General features: G+C 37.8%; 1 protein-coding gene across 1 annotated transcript in view; it reads left to right on the top strand.

The window, feature by feature from the left end:
• The window catches only part of oxct1a (3-oxoacid CoA transferase 1a), a 49276-nt gene that overhangs the window by 6465 nt on the left and 26222 nt on the right, over nucleotides 1-16589 (top strand). The window contains exons 4-8 of the mRNA XM_062417551.1: nucleotides 2136-2271; nucleotides 2507-2656; nucleotides 3248-3354; nucleotides 5479-5539; nucleotides 16369-16476. Of these exons, the coding sequence (XP_062273535.1) occupies nucleotides 2136-2271; nucleotides 2507-2656; nucleotides 3248-3354; nucleotides 5479-5539; nucleotides 16369-16476 (562 nt within the window). The remainder of the gene's footprint in view (nucleotides 1-2135; nucleotides 2272-2506; nucleotides 2657-3247; nucleotides 3355-5478; nucleotides 5540-16368; nucleotides 16477-16589) is intronic.

Raw genomic sequence — 16589 nt, 5'->3', positions numbered from 1 at the left:
CCCACATCTGAATCAGATGGAGCATCTCTGGGATGTGCTGGAAAAACAAGTGTGATCCATGGAGGCCCCACTTTGCTACTAAGGTCTTGGTGCCAGGTACCAGAGGACACCTTCAGAGGCCTTGTGGGGTCCATGCCTCGATGGGTGAGAGCTGTTTTGGTGGCATGAGGTGAACCTCTACAATATTAGGCAGGTGGTTTTAAAGTTGTAGTTTTAATGTATGTTTCATGAAGTTTATAAAGACTTCAAAGGTTAATTACTGACCAGCCTAACAGTCAGTCTTCTCATCGCTGTTGCCCTGTTTTATGAGCATTTCAACAACTCTGGTAACACAATAACTTTCCTCGGTCATACAAAAGTTAGGAAGGTCTTTCACAGCAGTATGTTTAGGAATGGGGATATAAAGTTTTACTCGCTGTAAAATCACAATGATTGCTGAAATTATGTGTGACATCCTTTTATAAAAAGACAAGTTAGTAAATTAGCTTTTTACTTTGGTCAGTAGAAAAAATGCTCTGATGTCAAAGTGATAACAAATCTCAAATACAAACTTTAAATAAATGACTGTCAAAAATGTAGCACAAAATAATTAAATAAGTATTTGTACCATTTGAGTCACTATAGATTTACCTTTATCAGCACTTATAGCCTTGAGTGTTTGTATCAACTTTCCACTACAGTTTTTTTTGCATTCTCCTTTGCTCAACTACTCAAACTCTGTCAAGTTGAATGGATAATCAGTGAGCAGCATTTCAAACAGTGTTTTCATAATTCCAGTATCTTCCAAAAGAAAGTTATCCTTTTTTTAAGGTTTACTGAATAACCTTTTTCTGAAATTATGATGCAAAGTAGAATACAAATCAGTGTGAGTGTTTTAATTTTCTACTACATTTAACTCACATTATTAAAATAGCCAATCCTGTTCTTCAGTACAGACGGCATCCTGGCTTCAAATATAATGCAAGATGCCTAACTTGGGCACACAAAGACTTCTGGAAGTTTCCATTTTGGCAGATTGAATGTCACGTAATTGTCAGTGCTAAACTCAAATTATGAGTAATACAAATGTTCTAAGTTTTGCCTTTTTTCAAATTCCATTATTTCTCTAAACAGCTGATAAACAAAATCTTTGATTAAATAACTTTTTTTTTTTTTTTTTTTTAAGTGTAAGCTTCCTCACACCTGTCTTTTTTAAATAAAGTGTGCATGTATCGCTGTGTGCAGCACGTGAGGGTTTTCTCACAGTCTGCTTTTGTTCATATCCGGCACTCTGTTCAACAATTGACTCATACGAACAGCCCAACGTACTTTACAGGGGTTCTCACCACACGTCTGCTGTCACAGACCACACGTCTGCTGTTTATTCTGATCCTGCTCACATCCTTTTTACATTTCAAATCCCCACACCACAGCAGCATAGTCCAAACACAGAGCAGGCATAGGCTTTTTTGAGATTACTGTACGTGGAGAAACTGAAATTGGTACATTTAGTTTTATCCATGACTCTGTTTGCATTGAAAATAACTTCAATATTTTTTTGCATAAAGAAGGGCCCTCACATTTAACTCATGACACCTCACAGCACATTCCAACTGATCATCAGCATTAACAAGAGCCGTTAATATAGATTACATCCCACGGGGCATGAATTTTAGGTTTTGAGTAATTATGCGCTTATGTAACTGGTGTTGCAGAGAGTACATTACCCTGCTTTACCCCTAGACATGTTGGGGACCAATTGGAATTAAGTAAAATGCCATTTACACCATTTGTATTTTGTTTTTGATCCTAACACAAGTTTCTGGGGTCTTTTAGAGAGACACTATGCTTTTTGAAAAGGCAATAAAACAAGCAAACATATATATACCATGGTTCATTTTTTCTTTCTACAATACATATTAAAGAAACGTGAATACAGTGTCAATACAGAATATGAACATCAATACAGGCCCTGTTTTTTCTAAAACTGGTCTGTTTCTTTTTCTTTTCTTTTTTCTCATTTATTTGTGAAATGTGTTTGGGTTTTTTGCATAAATTATTACATTTCTAGTATACAGTGAAGCTTCTCTGTCTTGGCATATTTTAAATAAAGTAAGTTAACTCATCTAAAAGTCAGTTATGTTTGTTTTCTTCAGAGTGGATAACTTTGGCCTGGGCCTGCTCCTTCAGACCAAGCAGATCAAGAGGATGATCTCTTCATATGTCGGGGAGAATGCAGAGTTTGAGCGACAGTATCTGTCAGGGGAGTTGGAGGTGGAACTGACACCACAGGTTGGTTAGAAAACACACATGCATTTTCACACAAACAAATAAAAAAATATATCCACGCATTAAAACACACATTAAAAAACCAAATTTACTCAAGAAGTTAAATGTTAGATACCCATATATAATCAGACACACAATTTTATATATTACCACTGTATATATTATGGAGCAACACAGTCATGCAGTGGAGCCTTTATATGTTGCGTCTCATCCTAATCAGTCAAATCTTTCCAAACAGGGTACTCTAGCAGAAAGGATCAGGGCTGGTGGTGCTGGGATTCCAGCCTTCTTTACAGCCACAGGCTATGGCACACTGATCCAAGAGGGAGGCTCTCCTATCAAATACAACAAAGACGGCAGCATTGCCATCGCCAGCGAGAAGAGACAGGTAATTGTAACATCAAGCCCAATCCAATCTTTCTTTTTTTCCAAACCTAAGGCCACATTCCCCGAGAGTTTGGTTTGTTTGATGTGTAAATTCAGGTGCAGTTCATAGAAAGTGCTATTGGCTAGACCATTATAATGGTGTTCTGGGTTTTGCAGTCAGCACCAGATGTGTATAGCACAAATTGCATGTCTGAAGAAAGCCTGCATTGTTATGAACCTGTTCAAACTAAAATTGTGACGTGTTGGACTAGTTTGCTTTTTGCATAGTAGCAGACTTAAAGTGACTACATTTAAATAATGAGAGAAATCAATATGAAATAATTCATGTTTGCACATTTTCAAATGTAGCTCTAGTCATGTGTTCAACCAGTTTTTGCACAATTTTGCCATTGGATGCTTGTTGTGCTGCTCATTCTCATGTGTGAAAAAACCTTGCTGTAATGACTCTCCCTCAAACTAATGAAAAAACAAATCTAGTTGCAGATAGCATTTAAAGCCAGTTCTGACTATGCTGTAGAACAGGTCAACATGTTCCTCTTCAACTGCATCCAGTGCCACTCACTCCTCAAATTGTGTTTTTTATTGTGCACAGGTGCAGGAGTTCAATGGCAGGCACTACATCATGGAAAAGGCCATTACTGGAGACTATGCACTGATCAAAGCGTGGAAAGCTGACAAGGCTGGAAATATTATTTTCAGGTAACTGCTGAAATGAAAGCCGATTATGTAGGTAAAAAGAGTTTGTGATCTTGTTGAATCACACAACATTATCTACCAGTCACACAACATTGACACAGACATTTACACTAATGCCAGTATTTACCCTGTAAAGGATTCAGCTTCTCCTTTCCCCAGAGTGTATTAGACTGATCTTAATCACCTTCATTGTTTGCACAACAGTCAGCTGATATGGTGTCACACGGCGAGAATGAAACAGTCATTTAGGGAAAGGTTGAGGAAAATATTTTTTTCTTTTTGAAATGTTCCTGGTAAAACAGGATTTACTTGGACCTTGACCATACCCTCTGTGCAGTGCAGGAGGGTCATATGGACGATTCTAACCAGTGCTATTTAAGCCTGTTTTACTTCTTATCTACAGTACATACAGTTGTATGCAGAAATTTGGCCTCCCCCTTTTTTTTTTAATTGAAAAGATGTAAACGCAAGCTCTCTTAGTTATGGAACATAAATATGTCCATCAAACACTAATGCACAGATACTTTTTATGTCATAAATTCAACAAAATTAAAAAAAAAAAAAAAAAGTATGTAGTCAGTGCTTAGTAACACCCCCTCTGGCAGATATCATAGCTTGGAAGTGTTTTTTGTAGCCAGCTAAATGTCTCCCAGTTCTTGTATTTGGGATATTCTCCCATTCTTCCTTGCAAAAGGCTTCTAGGTCTGCAATATTGTTGGGCTAAGATTTACCCACAGATTTTCAGTTTGTCAGTGGACTCTGAACGGCATTCCAAAACCTTTAGTTTGCATCTCTTGAGGTAGTCCATGGTGGATTTTGGATATATCATTATCCTGTTGTAGAAGCCATCTTCTTTTCAGCTACAGCCTTTTTTTTTCACACAGCGGGATGTTTACTTCCAGAATTTGCTGGTATTGAGTGGAATCCGTTCTTCCCTCCACCTGTGCAATGTGTCCTCTGTCCCTGGCTGCAACACACACACAACATACCTTAGCTGATTTTGGCCAAAGAGTTATATTTTAACTTTATTGTTCCACAGCACTTGTTTCCAAAATGTGTCAGGCTTCTGTAGATGTTCCTTTGCATACTTCTGATGTTGGATTTTATAATGAGGTTGTAGGTAAGGTTTTCTTCTACTGACTTTTCCATGAAGGCCTTGTTTGTGCAAACATCTCTGCACAGTGGAATTGTGCACCACCTCTTCTGAGCCTCCCAAGTCTTCCTGCAGGTTTTTTGCAGTCAAAAAGGAAATATTTATTTGCCTTTCTGACCAGCATACGAGCAGTTCTCTCCAAGGGTTTTCTCCATCTTCCAGATCTCATGTTGACCTCCACAGTTCCCCTAAACTGCCATCTCCTAATTACATTTTGCACAGTGAAAACGTTGCCTTCCCCTGCATGGTGGGCATCAATAACTTTCATTTTCAGTCGTCTTACACAGCTGTTGAGAGGAACACAAGGCTCACAAAGGTTTGAAGCCAGAATATTTGTAATGCTTGGAAACTGGCATGTCAAGAACTGTAGGAAATGTCAACTGGTGCCAGAAGGTCAGAAAGGCAAATAAATATTTCCTTTTTGACTGCAAAAAACCTGCAGGAAGACTTGGGAGGCTCAGAAGAGGTTGTTGTAGAGAGGATGATTACATCTTTTCAATTAAAAAAAACAAACAAATATGTTGTTTGTCAAGGTGTGCCCAAACTTTTGCATACAACTGTAAGAAATAACTATAATATTTGTCACCTTGCACATTCAGAAATATTCAGGCAACATAGGATAGGGCTACTGATCTTGCAAAGAGTCAAAAATGTTTAATTATCAAATGACTAATGAGACCTTTATGTGAATTAACCCCTTACTAGTTGTTATAACAAAAAATAAAATAAAATCCGAGGAAATCTGCCCTTTAGTTGGTACAGCCTTAGTTAGTTAGAGTAGATGTAGTAAGGTCTTTCTCCACAAGAGAGCAGTGTCCTTCAGTAAACTGCCAGCTTACTGTATACTGGATATAAGACAGCAGAAATCACAGTGATAGATCTTGAGTTTACTCGCCCATTTCTGCTTTTGATTGAAATAATTCTTTATCTCACATTTGTTTTAATACAATATGTTTCTTGCTCTTTTATGTCAGGAAAACAGCCAGAAACTTCAACCAGCCCATGTGCAAGGCAGCCAAAACCACCATAGTTGAGGTATGCATTTCCCCCATCACAATCACATGCTTCCCCTGATGTCTGCCTGGAACATCTACTGCCGTATCTATCAGTAGACTCACCAACTCAAAATCTATTGAATTTAGCTTTGCCTTTTTAATGATTTTTGTGCATTATGAACACTTCAGTTTTCTAGAAATGTATCTGTTGTGCCCTCCACAGCTGTAAATCCCCCTTTAGCAAAAATGTAAATAATATGAAAATCTTAAGCTTATAGAATACATTTCCACATGTATTGATATAAATATCCTACATCAAAGCCATTTATAAATGTCAGCGCTTTCTGCAACTGATCTGTAAAGAGCCTAAGCATGAATTTGTATTTCAACCAGACTAAAGATTTTCTAGACAACCACATCTACCAACCAGTGGAGTAAAAAAACATTTTTATGATATTTACCTGTAGACTTTAAAGCACAGGGGGTAAAGAAAACTGCCATACTGTAGCATCATTTGAGTTATGAACCCAAGCACACAAAAGTAGTATTCCACTATTCATCACATTGACAGCACAGCAGCAAACCGTAGTTATCATTTCATACAGATGCTATCTAACCGCCTACAAAGGACATTTTTTTCTACATCGAATTGCCCATTGAAACAGGCCTGTTATACGTGGGTCAGTAAGTCCAGAGATTTGCTGTGTGGTCTAACTGTTAGACCTCAGATATTATTAATAGATTTGAAGTTTAAAGATCCTAGACTCCATCAGTACGGCCAGAAATGTATCAGGTCTCTCAGCTCTGTGTCATACCTAGATTCATTCTGTGTCTGGTTGCCCACTTGTTCAGCATTTGACAGTCTAGAAATGTGATAGCTCATCTCTTCTTCTCTCTCTCTGTGTGTGTGTGTGTGTGTGTGTGTGTGTGTGTGTGTGTGTGTGTGTGTGTGTGTGTGTGTGTGTGTGTGTGTGTGTGTGTGTGTGTGTGTGTGTGTGTGTGTGTGTGTGTGTGTGTGTGTGTGTGTGTGTGTGTGTGTGTGTGTGTGTGTGTGTGTGTGTGTGTGTGTGTGTGTGTGTGTGTGTGTTCCCCTTGCTTTCTGAAAATAAATCAGCTGCGTAGGGTCTCTCATAAATCGAACAGTGCAAACACATTTTCAATTATTCCACCACTGCTGGACCTTAGATTTAGACTGCTGTTGAGTAGAAATGTCTGTGACCAAATTGGGAGAGTAAATGTTCTCACTATAGAGCTGTTGTGCAGGCTTCATGGTCAATTGATCCCTAAAGTTTGGTTTATAGCAGTAAGTGGTAGAGATGCACTAACATTGTAAAAAAACAAACAAACATAGATGTACAAAGTCTGGATCAATATCCGATATCAGTATAGGTAATGGTGCATCTCTATTAATGGCACGGGCATTCATTAGTTTTAAGACAACAGGAGGCAATAAACATTTGCTATCATGTCTAATCTAGTGCATGTGACCATGGTGATAGATATCAATTCATTATTAAGAATGAGTGTTGTATAGTAGACATACGCCAGTTTATTCAACAGGGATCAGACTAGTCGCACTGACATCAGTGATGCCACCAAGAAATGTGCCTGTATGACGTCTGCTGGAGCTGTGATGTAGACGGTAGAGACATGAATGACAATGCAGCTCTGCTTGGAGAGCCGCATTATGAGATGCAGGCATAATTGGTTGGATTTAATATTGTCTCCTTCAATGTTTGCATACCCAGACTCATCTGCTCAGGTTTTGTTTTTGTTTTTTTTTCATGTGTGGAGAGGATGAAACAGTTGTTTATCCCAGGCTTCACCTGTACTGAAAAATGCAAGTAGTGTTGGGTTTTTTTTTCATTCCCAGGTGCATTTCTAAAATAGTTTTCATGCCATTTGAGGTTCCCTACAGTGGAAAGTAGCGGGGATGATAGGAAGGAAAGAGGGAAGGAAGGATGTGATATGTTGTGAGGGAGATTCAGACCCCATGTATCACATGCGGCCAGGATGCACATGACATACTTCAGTTAACGAGGTCTAAGAAAAGTTATGAACACAACCTCAGCAAACTCAGGGATTCATAAATAATTGCCTAATTTTTCAAACAAGGACACAGAGTAGAGTAACAGCTTTTTAATGGAGCACTTGACATAGGTGTGTAGCCCAGAAACAGTCATTATAAATGGCCTATTTATGAATTAATGTCACATCTCAATCAATTAACCTCACCAAAAACACATTCCACAGCCTCATACAAACCATCTTATTTTGGGAGAGGAAAGCTCTGCATTTGCATCTAAACCTAATCCACTGAATCCATTTAAATACAATTTGATGTTCTGTGCCATCACTAAAACCGGGGCTGTCTCACACAAACTGTGTCAGTCTCAGCCTAGTCTTTGAAGATTTTTGCATTTCACTTCTTTTTCATGCCATGTTCTAATAACAAATAGTCCTTTCAGACACTTGTCATCCACATGTCAAGTAAATGCTTCTATGCAGCAGGACATCTGTTGTGAATTATGCTGCTGCCTGACAAACGGTATCAAACAGCATTTTTGAGTGTTGAATTATGATTTAGTATCTTTCAAAACAAATACATTCTGTGGTTATCCAGTTATTTTATGACTGGCAAAATTTAAAAGGCAATTTCATATTTCCATCCATCAATTTCATATTTCTAGCTGTAAATAATAAACATGACTCCTAATGTAGAATTCAGTAAATCATCTGATCTAGATTAAAAAATTGTATTTAAAATGTGTATTTTGAATAGCATTTATTAGTAAGATGTATTAGGTGTGTGTCTGATATCAGGTGATTTGTCAGATTGTATCCACAATGTTTTACGGTGCCTTTTTTATGACACACGCAGACATTATCTATGAAAAGCCTACTTATTGGAGACAATAAAGTGATAGCCCTGTATTGCAGTACCCATTAAGAACCTTTTATCTCTGATAGTGAAGCAATTACTGTCTCTCTGAAAACAAATTTATCTTTAGGATTCAGTGCATGCCTGGTCATATATCTGGTCATATGCTGTCAATATTGACCCTGCGCTTATTGAGGCTGCGAAAGGAAAAAACAGGCAGGGTCAGGTGTTTCTGAGGCTATTCATTTAACTTTGAGTTTTCTGTCAGCTCAGGCCAGCGTGCTGCAAGCTCTTAGATAATCGTGTTGCACTGTAAGCTGTTTGTCTACTGAACCAGGTTTCTTTTCCTGCAGCCAGGTGACTGTCTAGAGGATAATCTGTTAATTGCTATCAAAGGGAAACCAATTTCAGAATGTTGTGGTCAGACTGGCAGGACTACTGAAAAGTGGGTGAAACAAAGGTCACAGGGAAATAACTTGAATTGTAATTTCAGTTTTTAAATAATTTCTCCTATTCAGTCAAGAAAACCCTCAGAATTTTCCTATCAGTATGATCATGGTCATCATTTTTTTAATTAACTAATAGAATATCACTTAATTGAAGTGTGTTGGATTAATACATTAATACTGCTGAGCTCCTCTTTGACAAACATCAAATTATGTTTAGCCAATCAACCGACTACTCTCTGATGGTTGTTGAATTACCTGTGCTTGAATAATATATACATTATTTATATTTGTAACCATTAGTCATCAAAATATGTCAATCTTTATTTGAGCTCCCTCATTTAAGGCTCGGTTAACATGCACTGAGCATGTACCTATTGCATTAAAGCCTTAGGGGGCTTCTGGGAAACAAATTCAAGTGATGTCCAGCTAGTTTATCATAACTCATAGATAATGCCAGATCCGTGTAAGAAACGTCATGTCAACATTTTCCATAATCGGTTTAAATTATCATTCTGTTATATTCTATTATACATTCCATTATAATAAGTCCTCATACACGTGCAGTTATTAAAGATGAATAATTGACAAACACCAACAAAATCTAACTCTCAGGTCCACAACTACCGGCATATCATTTTAGCTGTTGCCTCAATTCAGACATGTGCTTTTACTATTTTTTAAAACTGAATTTTTATGACAAGAGGCAGGAAGGGTGTCAGAAAATGAGATAACACAAAAGCACTTTGAAAATTACCAGATCATCACCAGCGCCTGCCATGGTTGCTAGGCAACCAAACCTTGCTATTCAACTGTTGAATAGTATCCAGCTGGTCCAGATATTCCCTTATCTCAGGTACAGTGAAAGGCCCCAGTGCATTGTGGGATACAATACGACAGAGACTGAATCAAAGCGGTGCTTTCTGCTGTTGTTCGATCATCAGTCACAGTAAATGATTCAACTGTATTCCTATACTATGGCAATGGGATGTAGTGGTGTGGCTGTGTATGCACGCTCATACACACATGAATAAGTGTTTCTATGCGTGTCTTGTTGTTTTTACCATGCCAGGGGTCTAATTGTATATAAATGACCTTCATCCTCATGGGTTTAGCATCAGTCTTCTACAGTACATTTGTGTACCATATAGTACACAAATAGCAGTTCTTACTTATGGCTTACACAACATAACAATGGATCATGCTGTTGCAACAAACACACGCACATATGCAAAAAGCACAGGCACTCACTGTTTCAGTTAGGAATTGTGCAAAATAAACGAGGTAAAGGTAATGTGGTTTTTTTTTACTCAAATATTTGGCCTTGGCATGATAAATGTTATCATGACCGGTCACATCTTTTCTGTGGTACATAATGCCTTGTCTGCTCGCTGCTGGAATTTCAATTATATATCACAGCCAACATTTTCATTGCTATTTTACAGTACTTACCATGCCTTGTTGAGTTTTCTTGCCTTATTATTGCCTTATGCCCTTGACTACCTCCATTACTCAAGCTACTGTTGGAAAATAATTATAAATCCACTTGTTTTCACCATCATTTCCTGCCTAAAGAGGGTTTATGAAAAAGCTTTTGTGTGCACAAGAAATCTAATGAATGTCATAATTTCTGTCCGTGCATATACATAATGAAATGTGGTCTAGGTAGATCCCTTATTCAGCCTTTCTGTTGATCTTCACGATAGTGTGGCAAAAATGATCTGTAGCTCTTATGCAGTGAGATTATAAGCCAAATGTAAATAAAGATCTGATTGTCTAATAGAATAAGGGCACATTTACCAAGTAATGCACTCATGTGAGGACGACAAAGTTAATATTGTTGTGAGTGTAATGTCACTTTTTTTCTCTTTTGCTTTGAACTGAAACTTATTTTGAGCAGACAGTGGTAATTGCTGGGCTGGCTTTGCTACAACCAAAGCAAAGTGCTGTAATGTCAATGGACAGATAGGAATAAAAGCCTTTGACATCACTCCCCCCTTAAATGTGCATAGGCTTATTTGTATGCATGTGTTGGAAGAAAATGTGCTCCAACGACATGGATAGCATCAATAATTACGCTTTCATTTATCAGAGACTACCTTGACATGCACGACTTAACATCAGGCCATAAATTGGCCACCTTGATGGTGATGGGGGGCAATTAAATGTGTGTATTCTAGTCTTGAATGGTGCACACATGACCAAGAAGTGAACATATGAGATAGCCTGGTAAGTCAAGTAGTAAAGGCCATAGACATGGTAATGAAATATTCCTAATATCTCAGATTGTGCAACATAATTCTGTTTCATTATCTCTCACATAGACTACATATAGTTTATAAATGTAATGCAACACAAGCTTGCTACTTAATAGCTTATTTAGAACACTGGTGCATATTTCTGTGCAACATAATCAACCTATAATCAATATTGGAGTCAAATTCAATGAGTCCCCAGTCCGTTGGCTAGCAGCTGCTGAGGTCAAGCGTTTCGGTCAATGTAAATGTCAGCATTGAGTTTTAGTAGGGCACTAACTGGCTGAACAGAAATGCAGAAAATGGGACGGATTATATAGTATAAATAAAAAGGGATGACAGCAGCCTGAAGAAGAGGAAGACAGCTTTACTGAACATATGCACAAACGTAATGTTTGAAGTGGCAAATTTGCATGTTATACGTTCTGACTTTAAGTTCAAAGTTCCCTGATAGCTGCCTGTCAACTGAACCTCAAGCACATTGCATGAAAGCTTATGTGTTGTTTGAAATGTAAACATTGCCATTTAAGGTGGGAGTGGAGTTGTCCGTTCCAAATGCTTATGTTACAAGGTGCTTTGATGTGCAGTCTGTCTCATTTGAAAAAGGTATTTTTAGTTCCTGTAATGTTGACAGGGTTTTCATTGGCTTGCTGTCTCCCATTTTCTGGATACCATAAAGACTGTCGTAGACGATGCAAGCTTCCACTGAGAAGAAACAGATTGCTTGTGTCGTCAGTGTTCTGGGTTAGAGGATAGAGCCGTAGCTGAGCCCCGAAAAGTGGCAGCAGAGCATGGCCAAGTGCCCACACACACACACACACACACAGACACATAAACACACATGCACACACACTGGGAGGAAGATGGAGAGGCTATAAATACACAGGGTAATGAGAGTGTTGTGTCGCTGTCATCCTCATGCTCTGTCTCCTGTAGCCACACCATCTCTTTCTCCTGACTGTGGCATCTCAGTAAGCAAACACACAAACACACATGATGGATTATAAACTCGGGTAACTCTGCAATTAAAGTATTTGCAGCTGAAGCGTTTACAGTTTGCAATATTTAAGTCACTGACGTAGTATATTAATCTGATTTAAAATTGAAAATCCAAACTTTAAATTGACAATTCCACACTCCAAAGTGGTGTTTTATTGAGGTCATTTATTTCGATTTAATAAAGTTGTATAAATGGTTTAACTCCATCTTAGTAAAGTCCAAAATATATTACCCAAACAACTTGCCAGATTCTTATGAAGTATGATGTAGACATTCATAGTTTGTAGCATGTAATTGTATGAAAAACAAAATAGGGTCAAAAGTATTGTAACTGTGTATCACCATATCTGAATGTGTGAACGCATTTTTTATGTACATTCAAATGTGTAAACAATGTCAGAATAGATTTTTTTTCAATCTGTAAGGGGATCTGTTGCTGTGTGTGATATTTTGTGAACAAATGGAAAGACAAATAATTTTTATAGGTTGACCGGTTAAATGGTTTCATTTATTTTTAGCATCTAAATTGACAAACATCAAACAATTTTTACACATTCACACATTTGAATATATTCATATAAAATGTTTTCACACATTCAGATATGGTTATCCACAGCTACATTATTTATTACCCTGTTTTGTTTCTATGTAATTCCTTGTGATTTTAGTTTAGAGCTAGCATCATCATCATCAGTTCAAATCTCCACTTTCATACAAATAGGACATGCTTATATACATGTAGTGTCCAACAAGAAGAGTGCTTGTCTTTTGGGGAGCATAGATTTCCTCGGTTAATTTCATGGAAATCTGTCCATTCAATTTGTACTAGATGATTAATGTCTTTCATTAAATTAGATTTTCTGATTTTCATTAAATTTGCTATGAATATTGATCACCAAGGTATTCATTTTAAAGGTTTTGGTGACAAAAACATTTAAAAAAAAAAAATGCTTGACAACCATCCTACAATATATTATAGTTGTATGCACATCACTGGGACTGAAAAGGGCCAAATGAACAATCCTCCCCTTGATTTTAATGACTATGCATTTGAGGCTGTAATAAAAATAGTAGCCTCTAGGAACTGTTAATTTACTAACATTTTGTTAGACCAGAGAGAATTATACTGTGCATATAATTCAACAATACACTCACTTTTGCTCCTGCTTGTTAATTTAGTGATTGGAATGTCAGCCAAATGGTCAATATGTGTTTAATCAGCTCAAATTAATTCTTTCAGTTGAAGAGCAAAAGTAATATGTGTATCAGAATCTTTGTTTGAAAGTATGGCAGTGCTATCATATACTGATCATAATGTTAATCATACCCAGCATGATGATTTACACACTTGATGGTTAAACATAATTCCAGCTCTTACAAGCATATTTAGTTCGTCCATTTTTCTCACTGATAGTTTGAGACTGATTATTTTTTTGGCCTAACTGTAACTTGACTTTTTTTATTTTATTTTGGTTGTGCAGACATTCGTGAATAATGTGGCATATCTCCAACATTTTACAATAAGCATAGATGAATCACTGTAACATGGAACACCACTCTTGGTGGTTTATTCTAGGAATTTGGTAGCATTGTGTACCAAAAAGCATAAACTCTCAAATGCTTTCTGTGTCCCCAGAGGGCACGTTGATTCTCTCTATCCTCCTGCCAACTCACTTCATGCCTCTCTCTGCTCTCATTGATGTGAAAAACGTTCTACAGATACGGAGGTATCAATGTGTGTGTCTATGCGTGTGCCTCTTTGCTTGCTCCACACACCTGCTCATTTGCAGGTTTCTTTATGTGTTATTTTTGTGTGTTTTTATTATTTCATGTTCACGCTTTATCCTTCCTCGTCCGCTGAACCTCTTGTCTGAACTACATCTGAGCACCGCTGCAGCCAGGACACAACACCTAGATGAAAGGAACAGAGGCTTTTTTTATGTACACACACATATTTAAATTGTATGAGCTTGTTATTGTGCTGTGACTTAGCTTTGGAAGGCTAATTGAAAACAGAGCTGCACACATGGTTTGTTTTTGTGTGTGGTCAGAAAGACGAGCAAAAACGCATGGGGAACTCATCTCTAAGGGGTGATTTTGTGGGTTTTTTGATTAAAGACACAAATTGGAGATTAAATTCATTCATCTGAAGTGAAAGTGAAATTACCATCACCAAATAGCCCAAGTCCCCGCGTAATTTTATTACTGTCTCATCAGGTGATGAGCGCAATCTAGCTTGATGAAGATGTCTATGCAAATCATCATTCTCACAAAGACAGATCAAGCCCCCAGAGAAAGATGTGGGTGGATGTGTGGGACTGCTGTATCAATTCTCTTGCGCTACCAATCTCATCTTGTATGGCCTCATTTTCACCATGGAGCATCAGAGACTTGCTGTATCCTGACCAAGAGAACCAGCGAAAGAGTATAAAATCACTTTACGGTCCTGAGTGGCCCCTGCTCACCACAGACCAAAGCCTGTGTATCCATGACAACGCTAAGATGGGATCCACTCTTAGCCATTGACTCCTCTCAGTCAGCGCTGAGTGCTAAGGGAGGAAGTGGAGATAAGGAGAGATTCAATTCAATTTGTTCTGAACGGCTGCTTGCCCCTCATGTAAATGGAATAAGTAGGTTACACAGGAATGAGACACAAAAGTTGAAGGACGGGCGAAAATTATGTTGTCATGTTTAAGTCTGCTCTGAGTCCCCAGAGATGTGAAGATAATTCTGGTGCTTGGTTGCTCTCCCCTCTTTTTTCCTTTTAATTTTGTGTCATCTCAAGTGCATTTCCCTCTTGGAAGTCTCTTCGGGAAGAAAGAAATTGGGTCTCATCCCCTTTGGATTCTCTCCTTTTTGATAATAGGAAATCAGTTCTCCAAAGACTGCTTACTGCTGATCCCCCCTGACTTTGATTCTTATGTTGACTTAAAATCCTACGGATGACTATGTTTTATGAACAAAGTCTATGGTAAATATGAACTTGGCGTCAATTTGAGAAGCTATAACAGGCTTAAAATTGACAGCAAGATTGCATGGAGCCCACATGTACTGTACAACTCCCTCTCAGCACATGTATAAGTGGAGGCTGTAGGCTCAGATTATAAGTTTCTAATGTTACCTAAGGAGAAAGGAGCAGGTGCGTTCCTTGTGGGATTTCTATCCCAGTCATGTTGACCTAACTCTGCTTAAATCAATAACCATTTCCATCTGTGTCTTCTTAGTCAGACAGAAATAACCTCTCATGTACACTTGTCTTCTGCTGCTGACACTTTCTTTATAAAGGTGGTGCACCTCTGTTATCAGGAATATGTTGCTTGGTCGCTATGACACATAGCTCTTCTTATATTGTTGCCATCATAAATGTTAGAGAAATTAAAGTGTTATGAAAGATATATTAAGATAATGTGAGTGTCCAGGGTTTTAGCAGCTTCACCGAGATTGTGAGAATAAGCTGAGCTAAAATATAATCAGTGTAAGAGTGTTAAAGGCAACGGCAGAGGCAAAGCTTGTGAAATAGGCCTAAAAATGAAGACATGTAGCTTAACATTGTTTTTTACACACTCAAAAGTGCATGTTTCTTTTGACCTCTGTGTTTGGTTTAACCAAAGTCCTCTCAATGCCAAAACCATCTCCTCCAGACACCACTACTCTGTATCGACTTTGATCCCAGGATCAAGCTTTGTCCCCTGGGCTTGCTGTGTCAGATGATCTTCTTCTGTTTTCAGTCAGCCGAGCTGGCTTTGGGTACACAGGCAGATTTTGCTGGAGTTGCTAAAAGAACAAATGCAAGACCTTCTCCCACAAATATCACACTCTCTTCCCTGTAAAAAACATGATTTTTAAACCTCTGAGATCATATTTGGAGAACAAATATATGTTTGTGCGCCACCAGAACTGTTGTTTGTACCTCAATTTAGGATTTAATATCTAACAAAATAAAAGAAATTCTGCATTCCTGCATTCCTTTAAAATAAATGCATTTTCATTTTATATCTTCATATTTAGATCAGGAATGATCAAAATGAATCAAAACGTGCTTCAGATTATCTGGTTTCTTGATAACCTAAAAATCAAGGTAATTTTTTTTGAGATTAGCTTGCAGAAAGGCAAAAATTGTTCATTTTTATCCGTTAATCTGTTAAATTTCATAGCTGGGTAGGCAGAGGCTATTTCCTGGTTGTGTAATTCCATGAGTGCATGGTTTTCTTATCTGAACTTTAATCTCAAAGGTCATGAGACATTTTACAGGCGAAGGTTGTGCTCATTCCTCTGTGTCTCCATGTAGGTGGAGGAGGTGGTGGATGTTGGGACTTTTGCTGAAGAGGACATCCACATACCGAGCATCTATGTCCATAGGATTGTCCAGGGGTCCAGCTTTGAAAAAAGGATTGAGGTACAGAACAAGGCTTTTTAATTTTGCATTGAATTATAAAATAATAATAATAAAAAATCAATTATTAATCTTGTAACAACAAAATGTAGAGTTCAAGCTTTTCTGTCTAATCC

The sequence above is a fragment of the Scomber scombrus genome, chromosome 4 (assembly GCF_963691925.1).
Source record: "Scomber scombrus chromosome 4, fScoSco1.1, whole genome shotgun sequence".
NCBI classification, from domain to species: Eukaryota; Metazoa; Chordata; class Actinopteri; order Scombriformes; family Scombridae; genus Scomber; species Scomber scombrus.
Note: the sequence above shows the minus strand (reverse complement) of the source record. Positions and strands in the feature narration are given on the sequence as shown.